Source organism: Chelonoidis abingdonii, chromosome 9 (genome assembly GCF_003597395.2).
Source record: "Chelonoidis abingdonii isolate Lonesome George chromosome 9, CheloAbing_2.0, whole genome shotgun sequence".
NCBI lineage: Eukaryota > Metazoa > Chordata > Testudines > Testudinidae > Chelonoidis > Chelonoidis abingdonii.
In genome coordinates, this window is record NC_133777.1 from 32,527,551 (window position 1) to 32,543,966 (window position 16,416).

A 16,416-nucleotide genomic window follows, 5' to 3' on the forward strand; every position below is an offset into this window, starting at 1 on the left:
GATAACTACTCTAAGTGTAGAGTACCATTTTCCATCCAGTTGTGCATCCACCTTATAGCAGTTCATCTAGGCTATATTTCTCTATAAGACAGGTCATGTGAGACAGTGTCAAAAGATTTAGTAAAGTCACAATATATCACTTCTACTGCTTCCCCCTATCCACAAGGCTTATAACCCTGTCAAGGAAGATTATCAGGTTGGTTTGACATGATGTCTTCTTGACAAATCTATGTTGACTGTTACCTATTGCCTTATTATCTTCTAGGTGCTTACAAATGTATTGTTTGATTATTTGCTCCGTTATCTTTCTGGGTACAGAAGTTAAGCTGACTGGTCTATAATTCTTTGGGTTGTCCTTAGTCCCCTTTTTTATAGACAGGTACTATATTTGCACTTTTCTAGTTCTCTGGGATCTCTCCAGTCCTCCATGAGTTCTCAAAGATAATTGCTAATGGCTCAGAGATCTCTTCAGCCAGTTCTTAAAGTATTCTAGAATGTGTTTCATCAGGCCCTGCTGACTTGAAGACATCTAAGTTGTCCAAAGCAACAAAAAGTCCTGTGGCACCTTAAAGACTAACAGATGTATTGGAGCATAAGCTTTCGTGGGTGAATACCCATTTCGTCATGAAAGCTTATGCTCCAATACTTCTATTAGTCTTTAAGGTGCCACAGGACTCTTTGTTGCCTTTTACAGATCCAGACTAACAAGGCTACCCCTCTGATAAGTTGTCCAAGTAATTCTTAACTTATTTCCCTATTTTAGCCTCAAATCCTAGCCCATTTACACTGATGTTCACTATGTTAGTTGTCCAATCACTGCTAACCTTTTAGGTGAAAGCTGAAACAAAAAAGGCATTTAACACTTCAGCCATTGCTGCATTTTCTGTTATTGTTTTTTCCTCCTCATTGAGTAATGGGCCAACCCTCTTCTTGGTCTTCCTTTTGCTTCTAATGTATTTATAAAATGTTTTCGTGTTAACCTTTATGACCCTAGGTATTTAATCTTAAGGGGATACGTAGTTGAATCCAAAGCTTCTTTGTGATCAGCACTTGGGAGAACTAAAAACAATACTTAGTCCTACCATGGTTGCAGGGGACTGGAACTGAATGACTCTAAGTCCATTCCTCTGTTCTACAATCTATCGTAAGGTGGTTGCTATACAACGTTGCTACGACAGGGACGTATTGTTTCAATAGAGTTTACTACTATTTGGGCTGAGTTCTTTTCCGTTTTTAAATGAATGCAGAAATAATTCTGAATCAGAGAAGATGTCAGTAGCGGCATCAATGTAGAGTGCTGAGGACCATGTGCAACATATATATTTGGAGGGAAGATGAAGCTGGTCAAAAGAGAGACATACATAAGGGCTTTCCTGCATCTCTTGTGATTGGTTGCTATGACAGTTACAATTGGGCTGGCATCTAGTCCCTCTAAGCTGCGGTGCCTATTAAAGCTATGCAGGGGCTCAGGCTGCAGCAGGGAGAGCGAGCCCACCGACCCCTCCACCGGCAGCGCAGAGCTCCCGCTGCGGAGAGTGCCCCCCTGAGACGCTAGATGGACCGGCCCGGACTGATGTGGTGGGGAGGAGGCGCGCCCCCCTTGGCCCCAACACAGACTCGGACAAGGGAGAGGAGCCCTCCATTGGCCAAATCCCAGGCCGTTGGACGCTGCTTGCAGCTGGGGAGAGGTCCTCTAGACCTGCCCACTGAGCGCTGGCACCAAGAGAGAGCTGGGGCGTAGTCCTCTCTCTCCACACCGCGAGCCCTGGGAGGCATGCCTCCACACCTCATACGGCTATCTAGATAGCAGACGTGCTTTGCATAGTTTATAGGGTACATCACAATCTTTAATGATGGTTTTAAGATACTGGGCACCTCGGCCGGACTGGACATGCACAGCGCCGTGCACTTTACAAGGTATCTGTGTACTAATGTTAGCGGATCACAGGCCGATTTGCTTCTAATAGGGGCCATGTTTCCGGCCCCACCTTCAGAGCTCCACATTGACGTCAACCCTGCGGTCCACGACGCTGGGTAGACAACGCGACAATTTGCATTTGCCTAGAAATATAGATAAAGCAAATACGAGCCACCGGGTGATCCTATACTGCCCCAGCCTGACCCTGCCGTGTCCAAACCCGCGGCTCATGGTACCTCCCCAGAGCCCTCATTCCCCCCCAAACCTCAATCCTCTTGCCCCAGCCCTGAGCCCCTCATCCCTGGCCCCACCCTAGAGCCCATAGCCCCAGTCAGAGCCCTCACTCCCTGCGCCCAACCCTCTGCCCCAGCCCCGAGCCCTCTCCCACATGCCGAACCCCTTGGCCACACCCCACCACATGAATTTTGTTGTAACACATCACCTCCATATTGGTCCACATAACAAAATTTATTCTACACATAGGCATAAAAAATTAGAGGGAACACTGGCTGGCATCATTTGATTGTTACATAGGACCAGTCCTATCAGGCAATTAATCCTTCTAGCCCAATATTCTGTCTCTAGCAATAGCCACTATCTAATACTTCAAACGGAGGAGTGATCCTGGGTAATTGTGCTATGATTTAGGGAGAAAAAGATTCCTTCCTGACTCCTGCAGATGGTCATCTTAAGCCCTGAACCATGAATTTTCAATTTTTTCAGGATCACTGGCTTAACTTGCATATATTCAGATGATTTTTAATGCTTTTAAACAGGGCTTTGGAGCGGAGCCCAGAGCTGGAGCACAGAGCAGCTCTGGAGCAGTGGAGCTGCAGGTTTTTGCCTGGAGCTGGAGCGGAGCCGGAGCACAGTTCCAAAGCCCTGCTTTTAGAAGTCCCACTCAATTATTTCCGGCTATGAGGTCCCACAGTGGCAAAGGAAAATTAAGGAGCTCAGAGAAAATCTTGCAAGACTGAGTGGACAGTCTATCCTTGTCTGTCTGGGAACATCGGCTAAGCAGATCCTTACTGCTAGGATTACAAAGTGAACAGTTTGGTTAATCTGAGCCACCCAAACAATGAAACTAATTGGAGAGATTAAAGTACTCAATTTCACAATAAAACAAATGGGATGGCTGCCAAGAAGGGTTCAAATGTTCTTAGCCCCAGGGTAATGAGGCTATTTATACTATCTCCGGTCTCTTCTCAGTGATTGCAACTTAAAATGAGAGCGGTGAACAGAGAAATGGATGAAGAGAAGTGAATGGATGGATGAAGGGGTGAGAAAATGACTGGGAAGGTTGATGGGCAGACAAGGAATGACATCTGAAATCTAGAAGGAAGGAGGTGTGGGACTTACCCCGGAGCCCAAGGAGCTGGCCTCGGTGAAGGACTACGGCTAGGCACAGGCAAAAAGAGGAAAAACAGAGGGACATGGGAACAAACAGGCAGGTGAGGAGAGAAGAAAAAGGCAATTATTGGGAAAAACTGCAGGAAGGAGAATCCAGAGAACTTTTAAATCTAGAGAACGCACCAATGGATGCTATAGATTCAGAGTTACTTTGTAAGAAAACACTGCTCTTGCTCTCCTCTTTCTTAACTGAAAAGAATACGCTGCAGCATCAGGGAGGGGAGAGAAAAATTCAGCTTCATAGTGAAATCTTACTGCATTTTCAAAATCACATTTCTCCACAAGTATCAGAGACTAGTGGAATTTGCTTACAGTGTGAATCGACTTGAACTCACAGTTATGACAGCATCCCCAAGAAGGGACAGGCCTTACGATATGGGCTCAGAACTGGGTTTCTGAGGTTTGATACACAGAGAGTTGGATTTAAATGACTGATTCATTGACGACTAGTGTCAGTGCTACTGGTATCAATAGAAGCAGGAGTGGACAATACCAGTCCAGGAGGACTCCGTAGATTTGCTGCTCCTTCTATAAAAAAGATATGCTCTATCCAGCATTCCTTTATCTGCCAGCATCATGGGAAGAAGAGGGAGCAGTGCTAATCTGCAAATTCCAGTACATTCAAGTCCACTTAGGAGCAAACTTTCCACAATGGAAAGTGAGTTAGATGTGGATTGGCAGGTAAAGAGTAGCATTACTGAATGTTTAAAACTAGTGCCCCCTCCTCCCCAGCTCTAGAGTTTTGCCTGTTAGCACTTGCTGGGTCTCCTCATTTTACTGGATAGAGTTGGCTTAAGTCTCTGATCTGATTTAATGAACCTTCTGCATCCTCAGCCTTGAGAGATGCTGTAGTGGGAGAAGCTCAGCTATCTACAGCATCATGAAATGCCTACTGAAACAATCTCTCAGAAGTCTTCTCATTCTGTAGCCCCCTTCCAGAGACAGGCTGCATCTTGCACTGATGCATTCCCTGTGATGCTCTCAATGTTTTCAGAATCAGTCAACAGTTGCCAGCCACATTAAAGTCATGCTCAACAGCAGCCTTTGTACAGATGTAGCCAATGTCTACTCCTCAGAGGAGGAAACAGCTTCAACTGGACTCCAAGGGCCAGCAACAAAATATCCATTTGATCTTTACATGGGGCAAATTAACTTCTAGTGAATTCTTAATTTCATAACTAGGGTTATGTCAGACCTGATCCAGGGCTCGCCAATCAGATTAGGCAAAATGAGGAACCTCAAACAACATCACTACAAGTGAACACTGCATATGACATTTGAGAATTTCCCTAATTTTATGGGGTTTGCCTATTTCTCTCAGTCCTTCCTAGCAGAATGGAGGTTACCTCAATAGAAAGATCAGTCCACAACCAAGCCACTCTAGAACACAGGAATTGCCAAATGGTCTCAGACTAGTCCACTATCCCATTTCAAACAGTGACCAGCATTAGATATTTCAGAGGGAGATGTAAGACACTGCCACAACATCGGGCACATGCAGAATAATTCTATCGCCATGAAGAGTTCATACTAATCCCTAGTGGTTAGATATTGGCTTAAACCCTGAAGCATGAGCATTTACACTCCTTCCAAAACTTTTTTGCATTAATTGTTGTAACTCCAGATACTCCAAATATCCAGATAAGTGTCCAGCCCCTTTTAGAATTTTGTTAAATTCTTAGCCTCAACAATATCCTGTGGCAGTGAGTTCGACAGTTTATTTACAAGTTGTGAAAAAATCTTGTATTGGTTTTGAATTTCCCTCCTTTTAATTTCATTGGCATGTGCTATGAGATAGGGAGGAACAGATTCCCAATCTGCTTTCTCTACATCCTTCATTAATTTATATACTTCTATCATGTCCCCTCTTATTCAGCTCCTTCCTAAGGTAACAATCCCAATTTTTTCCAATCTCTTTTCATAGGAGAGTTTTTCCAGCCCTTGATCATTCCTGTTGCCCTTCTCTGAGCCTCCTCTAGTTCTGCAATACCCTTTTTGAGATGGGGTAACCAGGACTGAACACAGTTTTCCAGACAAGGTTGCACCATTGATTTACATAAAAATATTATAATATCCTCCATATTATACACCATGCCACTCTTTATCATTTCTGTCGCCCATCTCTGAACCCTCTCTAATTCTGTAATATCCATTTTGAGATGGGATGATCTGTAATGCACACAATATTCTAAATGAGGATGTCCCACTAATTTATATAATAGTGTTGTACATTTTTCTGCATTATTCTACAGCCTGTTCCTTATGCATTCTAATATCTTGTTAGCTTTTTTGACCGCAGCAGCACATTGAGATGAGGTCTTCACTGAGCTGTCCATAATGATGTCCTAGAATGCTCTAGACTGAGGCATGCATTTCTATAACATGGTGCAAAACCAAACTAAACTATCTTCATTACCAGTCTCCTCTCTGGTCTCTGAACACTGCTATGACCAGAATCCCAGTTGTGGCACCAAGATGCACAGAATCAGGGTGGAGATACATTAGTCTGCCAGAGCCACTCCTTCCTAGCGCAATTAGCAAATAAAGGCATTGTGAACATCAAGGAAACACAGAAGAATATCTGATGAACATCACCTACTCTCAGTCAGTGGGATGGAGATGACGACACCATTCCCTGTCCCAACCCAGAGGCGGTTGCCGGCGATAAGCAGGGCTGTGATTCGCACAAATGAGAAGCCCAGCTTTCCAGTGCCTGCCAAGCATGAGTGAGAATTGCAGAATCAGTGAAGACAGTATCACTTGGAACAATGCCGCCTAACAAACACTGATGCTCCGTGCCCACAAGAATAACAAACAGGCCATTTCCTGACTGGCACTGCCTTCTCACCTAGCATCTTGCTGACATATGGCTCTATGTCCACATCCTGGAGGTGCTGATGGGTGTGGGCATGATACAGCCTCAGTGTGGAGTCCAGGCGGATGGAAACCCACACCCCATCTCCAATCCATGCCAGCTGCCGGACCTGACTCTCCCGGCGTGGGTGGGCATCGAAGGATTTCTGAAAGGCCACATAGGGGGAGCAGTGTGAGTTCATTCCAGGGCTGGGGGCACTTGTTGGTTTTCAAGACTCCTGGGTCAGAGGCACAAACTAAGGAGAAAGCTCTGAAACCTCTACTACAGTATGCAGAAGCTCCTTAGATCAACTGCGTGACTGGCCAGCCTGTTCCTCTGGTTTCCTCTCCCTAGAGAGAACTGTTACAGTCTTAGATATTCCAGTAGACTGCTTTAGAACTAGGACATTAATGAAATGGCTCATGCCAAAGAGTGAAATGAAATGAAACCATTTTGCCTTACTCAGGGTACTTTCCAAACAATGCAACAGGAATCTCCCAGCACTTCTCAGTCAAGTTTTTAAAAGCACAAGGATGAGGAAATTGCTGGGGGTGAGTGAGGTGAATTTACTGGTTGTGGATTTACTGTTTATATTCCTTCCCCTTTTATACCAATTGCATCCTACAGGCATTGTTACTCCTGTTACATTACAATAAATCATAATTTCAAGAAGATGGCTTTTAAACTAGCAACTTGCTCTTCAATAAGTGGAACCCCCACAGCTTGCTACCCACACCTGCCCATTTTGCAGTCATATACTGCCTGCAGCCAAGCATGAGTCTGACTTCCTACCAAGTGATACACACTAGGGCCAGGTACAGATGCCCAGTCCAGCCTCATCAGTTAAATGAGAGAAAGTGCTAAGTTGAGATGTGATCTGAAGATTCCATACAGAGAGGAATGAGGGAATGTGTCAGGAGTGCTATTCTGGCAGATTTCCAGAGTAACATGACCTCCCGTTACAGTTCTTGCTCTACCAACATGGAGTCAGCAACAAGGATACAGAGGCTCTGCATTCCCTCACTCCCCTGCAAAAGAGCAGCTAGAAAAACAAATATACCAGGAGCCAGCAACCTATCTTTACTCTCACTTTCACATACACACATGTGCACGTACAGGTACACAGACAGTCTCCTCACCACACATGCACACGCACATGCACATACACATGCACACACAGTCTCCTCACCTCAATCTGCATTGTCTTGGGCTGGATGACATGGACTTTGTTCTTATAGCCACACCAGACTCTATCATACACAACAGCCATGCAGCGGATGGAATGGTGGGTGTGACCCAGGTCCATCAGGTGATAGTTGCTGAGATCCCACTGACCATCTAGGGAGAAGCAAAGACATTAGACGGGGTGTTGTATACTTCATCAGATGTTATGTACAACATTCATTTTCTTTTCCATTTAATTCTGGGACTGTCTCATACTTTCCTGTACATGAAAGCTGTGTTAGTTATTTAAAATGCAGCCATCGGTAATCAATACTCTTAGTTTTCTGAGTATTCACAGAGGAGCACAGGACTGGCCAAGAACCCTCAAGAATAAATTATTCAGAAATACAATTCACACCAATAGAACAAGATAAAACACAGGAGAGAAATCCTGATCTATAACGATCATAAACTGAAGACTACAGAAATCTTTGTGCTGCCAAAAGTGAAAAGAATTTCTGCAGGAAAACACACATAATAAGCAACACAACGAATGACAGGTCATTTATTATATTAAAATAGAATGTGGAGATTCTGAATGTATAAATAATTGTGTGCTAAGACTGGCAGTGGAAGGTCATGGATTATAGGACACACACCAAAGATCATTTTCCTTAGATCTGTTAATAGGCCATAGCTTGATACTACTACTTGAGGTCAGAGCCTCGTGCCCACTAAGCACATGGCAGTGCATGTGGGGTTGGGAACTAAAACTCCTAAAATCTGGCTGATTAAAGCCTCCGTTCTTATTGTGTGAAAGTGAATAGACTCCCCTAAATGTTTTTAAAGAGCTACAGCAAAAACAGCAGGGGAAAAAGAAAGCAAATCCAAGGGGACTATCTCAAAGCTTGTTCAAATGAATCAGTCTTCTCTGTAAGGGGCATTATTCCCCCCATTTTACAAACAGAGAAGCTGAAGCATAGTTAAATGATTTGCTCAAAGTCACTCACAGCCAGGGACAGAACCCAGATCTCTCACCTCCTAGACGTATGCTCTAACTACTAGAGCAATTAGGCTTCTTCTGAAGATATATGACTTCTAGGTCAGGAAGGATTATTGTATCTTTAAAATGAATGTTCTGAATGTATGAATGATCAGACCTGAACTCCAAGTTCACATTGCCTAACCAACCATAACAGAGGTTGAATCAAAATTGGTTTCCACACAGATAGCAGCCTGTCCACTTTAGTGTGTTGTACTGACCCCACTGCTCTGATTACACTCAGAGAATTCAAGGAGTAACTGAGAAAGAAGTCTTGCTCTGGGAACTTAGGTCACAATTGGAAACTGCTCTGAATTTCCCAGGTGTGAATGCAGCTGGGAGCTGCAGTGTAACAGAGATGATCTCTAGGGATGCAAAATTAGCCTGCAGCTAGCAGGATAAAGAATTACAGCCCAGAAGTAAGAGGAACTGTAATGATTTAGGATGAGGGTAATACTTTTATAGTAGCCATATATTTTAAGCAAATATTAATTCCCCAGTAATCTGGCACCTTGCCATCTTGAATCAGAAGGAAGCACTGACATGCTTAATTCATTTCCAGAGATTCTGCTTCTGTTTTGAAGCTGGCTAGTTCATCTTTGCTGCTTTGATTCTTACCTTCTCCTCGGTGGAATATGGCTAGTGTTCCATCTGCCAGAGCAACAAGAACCCGTCCTTTCACATGCCTGAAATAATAGAGAAGGAAGTGCTTATGAAAAAGTGGCAATAACAGGAAATGCTGCTGGATTCGTATGTTTTAATGGTCTGCTTGGTTTGGGGAATGAAAGATTCCTTCTCATAGACTCATAGGTCAGAAGGGACCAATATGATCATCTAGTCTGACCTCCTGCACAAGACAGGCCACAGAACCCTACCCATCCACTTTTATAACAATCCCTAACCCATGACTGAGTTATTGAAATCCTCAAAATTATGGTTTGAAGACCTCAAGCTGCAGAAGAGAATCCACCAGCAAAAACGACCCATGCCCCATGCTGCATAGAGGAAGGCGACAAAACCTCCAGGGCCCTCTGCCAATCTGCCCTGGAGGAAAATTCGCTTCGCCACCGCCAATGATGCGATCAGCGCTAAACCCTGAGCATAAGAGTGGGCAAGACTCAACCAAGCCAGCATTCACAAGAAAGAGATTCTCTGCAGAATAACTACAGTTCCCATCCCATCCAAGCATCCCCACACAGACCATTGAGCAGACTTATCTGCTGATAAATCCAAGAATCAATTGCCTCAAAATTAGAACTATCCGCCATCATAAACATACCCCATCCATAAATTCTATCAAAGGCTTAGTCTTAAAAGCCAGCTAAGATCTTTTGCCCCCAGTTACTTCCCTCGGAAGGCTGTTCCAGAACGTTCACTCCCCTAATGGTATGAAACCTTCGTCTAATTTCGAAGTCTAAAACTTCCCTAATATCAAGTTTGTAACCCATTTGAGTCCTTTGTGCCTAACATTTAGTTCACTCGAAACTTAAATTATTCCTCTCCTCTCGCCTAACGTTAATCCCGCCTGATATATTTGATACAGTGAGCAAAGCATATCCCTTCACTGCAAGACTTCTTTTGGCCAGACTAAATCAAGCCGAAGCTCTTTGAGTTCCTTTTATAAGTCAGGTTCCGATTCTGGATCATTCCTAGTAGCCGTTTGAACCTTGATTGTTCCAGTTTGAATTCATCTTCCTTTAAACACAAGTTACACAATATTCCAGGTGGGGGTCTCACCAGGCTTATATACCATTTTCATTCTAGTATTCACTCATAAAATCTCTTATATACGCCTTATATGGTATTTAAACCTCTCATCTATGCCTTCGCTTGGGATTCTTGCAACTCTAATCATCCTCGGCGTCTTGAGTGATCACGTCCTATAAAAGCAATTTGCATTCTTTATCATAACAGCTACAGCGTCCATAATCAATTAGCAATGGCTGTCTTCAGTCATTCTGTACATACATACGCCAAGGTCAACTTTCGTCTCAGTACACTCGTCCTCTGCATTTTCCATTTTATCTCAATGAGCTGACTGATGCTCCCAACGTATATCTCGTATTATAGAATTCTTATTATTAATCCCCTAAGTGTTCATGACCTTTGCACTTTTTCATATCTTACGCACTAATCTCGATTCTTATATCCGGATGATTTCACTCTATTTACTCTCTCAAGTTCTATAAGGTGTCTCCCAGACTTCACTCAGCATGATTACTAGTTCTATCCCTGGTCCTTCGTCCGTGTTAGCAATACCCCAGCTGTCTGTGCTTTCTGCTCGAATCCGCTCTTTGCGTGCGTACCTTTGTCTCATATTAGCACATTCCACTCTTTGTGCCCGTCATCCCTACAGTGTTTTCTCCACGTAAATGACGATCTCTCCGCCTCCGTCCGCCTATGTCGCGGTTCTGACCTCAGTAATACTCTCCATATTTATAAAGGGTTAATAAGAATCAGGCTCCAAAATCAAATCCTTGAGGGACGATCCTACTATATCCGTAACTCCCGCCGCTCTCACCAATCCTTGCCTGTACTTCATCATCCAATAGACCATTTTCCATTCTGGATCATGTTTTGCTATTCATTCCTTCAGCTACCAGGACCCGCAGTCTCTGTATCCCCTGCGGTGGTCTCCTTGTTCTCCCACCGTCTCAATATCATATGTCACTTGCTACGTTCCTGCTGCTAACATGCCGTCAGGTGCTCGTCACGCTATCCACCTATAAACTTATATTCATCCCATCATTTTCCAATTTAACTAACCGTTCCCAATTAGCCGGAACCGTGTCAAAAGCCTTTACTGAAATCGACAGAGGATAAAATTAGACTACCGCATTTCCATTTGTTCTAAAAGTAACTAGTCACCTTCTCAAAGAAGCGAGATTCATTGTTTGGCACATCTAACTATAGTCAAATCATGTTGCATAACGTAACCCACATGTCCTTGACTCAATGATCTTAACTACATTTCTCCCTTAAAATTTTTTTCCAAGACCTTACATACTAACAGACGTCAAGCTAAAACAGCCCTATAAGTATACACCGGCGGATATCACTTTTTTTTCTCCTTTCTTAAAAATAAAGGAACTACGTTAGCAAAATCTCGACAGTTCGTTACGGTACAACCCCCGAGTTTACGAGATTGATTAAAATATCTCGCTAACCCGGGGCTCTTGCAATTTCAGGCGTCCAGTTCCTTTAATATCCTCGTGATTGAGAATTGTCCAGTTCCTTTAATTCTCGGATGGAGATTGTCCGGGCCCTTCCGATTTTGTCCCATTAGGCTGTTTCAGTTGGCCTCTACTCAGATGCGGGTAATAATCCACCTCCATATCCTCATCCCGTCATCCATCCCTCCATCATCCCTAAACTCCTCACTAGTCTTATTAAAGACTGAGGCAAAGTACTTATTTAGATATTGGGCCATGCCTAGGTTATCCTTAACCTCCATTCCATGCTCAGTGTATAGCGGCCCCACTTCTTCTTTCGTTTTCTTCTTATTTATGTGGCTGTAGAACCTTTTACTATTGGTTTTTATTCCCTTTGCAAGGTCCACTCTCTTGGTTATAAATCATTCCCTGTATCTAGATAAATCACACATATGGTCATTCCTGCTAAATCCAGCACTTGCAGGCAACATTCAGCTTGTGTCTGAGAGTCACACACATAGCTTCTTTATTCTATTGGGAACACTACTGATTTCATTATTAAACTGGCTGGGGGGCTCACCAATGCCCTGCTGAGTTTCCCCTCTTCTTTTCACTGGCTTTACAATAGTGTAACTCCACTGATTTCTAATTTACACTACAGTGAGTGAGAGGAGAATCAAGCTGTTGTCACCTCCCCACACACTTACTTATTTCCAATATTCAGTACAAGCCTGCAACTGGGAAAGAAGGTAGCACAGTATGGGTATGGCTACATTGCACACTAAGCCTGGGCTCCGACTCAGGTTTGAGCCCAAGCCCCACTTCCATCTACATACAAATCAGCCTGACTCAGGTTAGCAAGCACTCAGGACCTGGTTTCTAGGACCCTGCTATGGGTGTGAGTCGGAGCCCAAGTCCTGCATGACTCAGGTCCAAGCCCTGTCATTTTTCAGTGTGGATGCAGGTCTAGCCACAGACCCAAATCAGAAGGTCTGTGTCGTGCAGTATGGATACATTAGCACAGCTGAGAGAACCAGATCCAGCAACTGTAAACCCAGATTTAAAATGCAGTGTGGATGCTCAAGCATGGTTTTGGAAATGCTGAATCTGTAACTCTGGGTCCCTAAGACCTGGGCTTAGTGTGCAGTGTAGAAATACCCTCTGAAGCTTAAATGGATCAGTGAGCAGGGAATGGGTTGAGACCCCTTCCCCTCAGACCTTTACTGATTTACACAACTCTACCAGGGTGAGGAAAAGACGGCCAGGCAAAGAACCAATCAATGACAAGTAACAAATTCCCTGGTTTAGAGTCCCCAACTCAGTACACCAACTTACACCAGTCTCAGCACAGAATCCTTCAGCTTTATTGAATGCAGACACTTCTTCCAGTTGGACACTGCCGAGTGCACATACAGCCTGGGAGAAGGGAGCAGACAATGATGGTTAGCAGGAAGGTCCATAAACCTACAAAGGCTGAATTGTGGGGTAGGTTTGAGTCTTTTACTCTAGCACCAAAGGATTTTGCAAAGTGTGCATGAGCTGCTCTGCCCAAGATCAACTGGGGACTCAGAACATCTAGTGCAGCAACAATGCACTCTTTAAAGGCAATGGTATCTAGATCTATGGGGTTTTATGAGTGTGGGAGACATATAGGGTTCCGTAAGATAGCAGTGAACATACCAGCCATTCTGTGCTCCAAGCCACATTGTGGGTGCGGCACTGGTGCCTGTTCCAGCAGCATCACCGTTCACTTCCTGCTCTGGCAGCATTGTACTTGATTCTGTCTTTTGCTGCCCGTTCTCACTGCAGAGACAAAACAGACCTCACAAGTTCATTACAGGTCATATCTGGGGCCCGAGCCATCCCTTGCATATGGCAAATCGGGGCGACCACCCCAAACCCCGTGCTTTGATAAAACAATAGAATCATAGAATATTAGGGTGGAAGAGACCTCAAGAGGTCATCGAGTCCAATCCTCTAGCAAAGCAGGACCAAGACAAACTAAATCATCCCAGCCAAGGTTTTGTCAAGCCAGGCCTTAAAAACCTCTAAGGATGGAGATTCTACCACCTCCCTAGGTAACCCATTTCAGTGCTTCACCACCCTCCTAGTAAAATAGTGTTTCCTAATATCAACCTAGACCTCCCCCACTGCAACTTGAAACCATTGCTTCTTGTTCTGTCATCTGCTACCACTGAGAACACCCTAGCTCCATTCTCTTTGGAACTCCCTTTCAGGTTGTTGAAGGCTGCTATCAAATCCCCCCTCACTCTTCTCTTCTGCAGACTAAATAACCCCAGTTCCCTCAGTCTCTCCTCATAAGTCATGTGTCCCAGCCCCCAAAACATTTTCGTTGCCCTCCGCTGGACTCTCCAATTTGTCCACATCCCTTCTGTAGTGCAGGGACCACAGCTGGACACAATACTCCAGGTGTGGCCTCACCAGTGTCAAATAGAGGAGAATAATTACTTCTCTCAATCTGCTGGCAATGCTCCTGGTAATACAGCACACAGCTGACTCATACCCAGCTTCTCATCCACTGTAATCCCCAGGTCCTTTTCTGCAGAACTGATGCTTAGCCACGCAGTTCCCAGCCAGTAGCGGTGCATGGGATTCTTCCTTCCTAAGTGCAGGACTCTGCACTTGTCCTTGTTGACCTCATCAGATTTCTTTTGGCCCAACACTCCAATTTGTCTAGGTCACTCTGGACCCTATCCCTACACCCCAGCGTATCTACCGCTTCCCCCCAGTTTAATGTCATCTGTGAACTTGCTGAGGGTGCAATCCATCCCATCATTCAGATCATTAATAAAGACGTTGAACAAAACCGGCCCCAGAACCGAACCCTGGGGCACTCCGCTTGATACCGACTGCGAATTAGACATCGAGCCATTGATCACTACCCATTGAGCTTGACAATCTAGCCAGCTTTCTATCCACCTTATAGTCCATTCATCCAATCCATACTTCTTCAACTTGCTGGCAAGAATACTGTGGGAGACAGTATCAGAAGCTTTGCTAAAGTCAATTATATCACATCCACCGCTTTCCCCATATCCACAGAGCCAGTTATCTCATCATCATAGAAGGCAATCAGGTTGGTCAGGCATGACTTGCCCTTGGTGAATCCATGTTGACTGTTCCTGATCACCTTCCTCTCCTCCAAGTGCTTCAAAATGGATTCCTTGAGGACCTGCTCCATGATTTTGCAGGGACTGAAGTGAGGCTGACCAGTCTGTAGTTCCCTGGGTTTCTCTTTCTTCCCTTTTTTAAATATGGGCACTATATTTGCCTTTTTCCAATCATCCAGGACCTCCCCCCAATCACCGCCATGAATTTTCAAAGATAATGGCCAATGGCTCTGCAATCACATCAGCCAACTCCCTCAGCACCCTTGGATGCATTAGATCTGGACCCATGGACTTGTGCATGTCCAGCCTTTTCTAAATAGTCCTTAACCTGTCCTTTCACCACTGAGGGCTGCTCACCTCCTCCCCATACTGTGTTGCCCAGTGCAGCAATCTGGGAGCTGACCTTGTCTGTGAAGACGGAGGCAAAAAAAGCATTGAGTACTTCAGCTTTTTCCACATCATCTGTCACTATGTTGCCTCCCTCATTCATTCACTTTTCCTGACCTCCTTCTTGTTGCTAACATACCTGTAGAAACCCTTTTTGTTACCCTTCTCATCCCTTGCTTGCTGCAACTCCAATTGTTCCTTGGACTTCCTGATTATACCCCTGCATGCTCTAGCAATATTTTATACTCCTCCCTAGTCATCTGTCCAGATTTCCACTTCTTGTAAGCTTGAGTAGGCGGGCGGGGAGGTGAGGCAGGAGATGGGAGGGCGAGTGGGGTGAGAAGGTGAACAGGGAGGCGAGTGGCAAGCGGGAGGGAGGTGAGGAGTCAGGCAGTTAGGAGGACAGGGAGGAAGGGAGCAGTGGGCGGCCCAACCATGGCTGTTGGCTGAACCACATTTGTTTCATTTTATTTCTTCTCTACCTGGTTATCCCATCTGTGATACTGATTTGGCATGAAAGTGATGAGAGTTTGAATCTGCCCCCAAAAAACAGGCTGACCACCTCATTTTACTCATCACAAACAGCTGATGCAGGCAAAGATTGATGGCCAACAACTGTATTATTGTTGTTATTATTTATTTTTTGTATTCCCATCGCACCGAGGATTCCTTTTCATGGATCAGAACCCCACTGTGGTAGGTGCTGTACAAACATAGGTGTAGCAATGTGAGGACTCACTGATGCGGTGCTTCCTGCTGGTTGTCCTGGGAATTAGCTCTCCAGCTCCAGTGCACCCTCTGCTGGCCGATGTCCCACTTGCCTCAGACCCCCGTGTCCCTCCTGGACCCCGGTACCCCTTCCCCCGGGGTTCTGCCCTCTACAGTACCCCTGCAGTCTCTGGGTCTCCCCTCCCAGGGGAACCCCCAACCCTCTAGCCCACCTTGCCTCAGTGGCTACTGCCAGTCATCATCAAGCCCTCACTCACTGGGGCAAACTGCAGTCTGTCATGACCACTCATCATCGACAAGAGGTTGGGACCAGCTGCCTCTGCCTAACCCCAGGCTACACCTCTGCAGCCCCAGTACATCCTTTAGGCCTTGCACAAAGCCTGCAGCCGTGGGTGTTGCCAGGCTGGATCTCCCCAGCTCCTCTTGCTTTTCCCCAGCACTGCTTTACCTCTGGTAACCTGCTCCCAGGCAGCTAGGTCCTTCTCTCTCCACTGCTGGAGAGAGACTCTTTCAGCAGCTGCCTCACAGCCATTTTATAGGGCCAGACGTGGCCTGATAAAGACGTGGCCCCAGTTGTGCTGCTTCCCCAATCAGCTTACCTTATTGGCTTTCCGGAGCAACCCTTTCCC

The 16,416-nt window shown here is 45.1% G+C and overlaps 1 protein-coding gene across 25 annotated transcripts in view; it reads right to left on the reverse strand.

The window, feature by feature from the left end:
* MAPK8IP3 (mitogen-activated protein kinase 8 interacting protein 3) overlaps nt 1–16,416 on the reverse strand; it is a 167,700-nt gene that overhangs the window by 16,440 nt on the left and 134,844 nt on the right. For 22 of the 25 annotated variants that reach the window (XM_075069338.1, XM_075069341.1, XM_075069342.1 and 19 more), the window contains 7 exons: nt 13,221–13,343; nt 12,876–12,956; nt 9,007–9,074; nt 7,372–7,520; nt 6,177–6,348; nt 5,928–6,041; nt 3,278–3,316 (listed from right to left, as the gene is read on the reverse strand). In XM_075069338.1, the coding sequence (XP_074925439.1) occupies nt 3,278–3,316; nt 5,928–6,041; nt 6,177–6,348; nt 7,372–7,520; nt 9,007–9,074; nt 12,876–12,956; nt 13,221–13,343 (746 nt within the window). The remainder of the gene's footprint in view (nt 1–3,277; nt 3,317–5,927; nt 6,042–6,176; nt 6,349–7,371; nt 7,521–9,006; nt 9,075–12,875; nt 12,957–13,220; nt 13,344–16,416) is intronic. The other 3 variants (XM_075069343.1, XM_075069344.1, XM_075069330.1) reach the window with 1 other exon arrangement.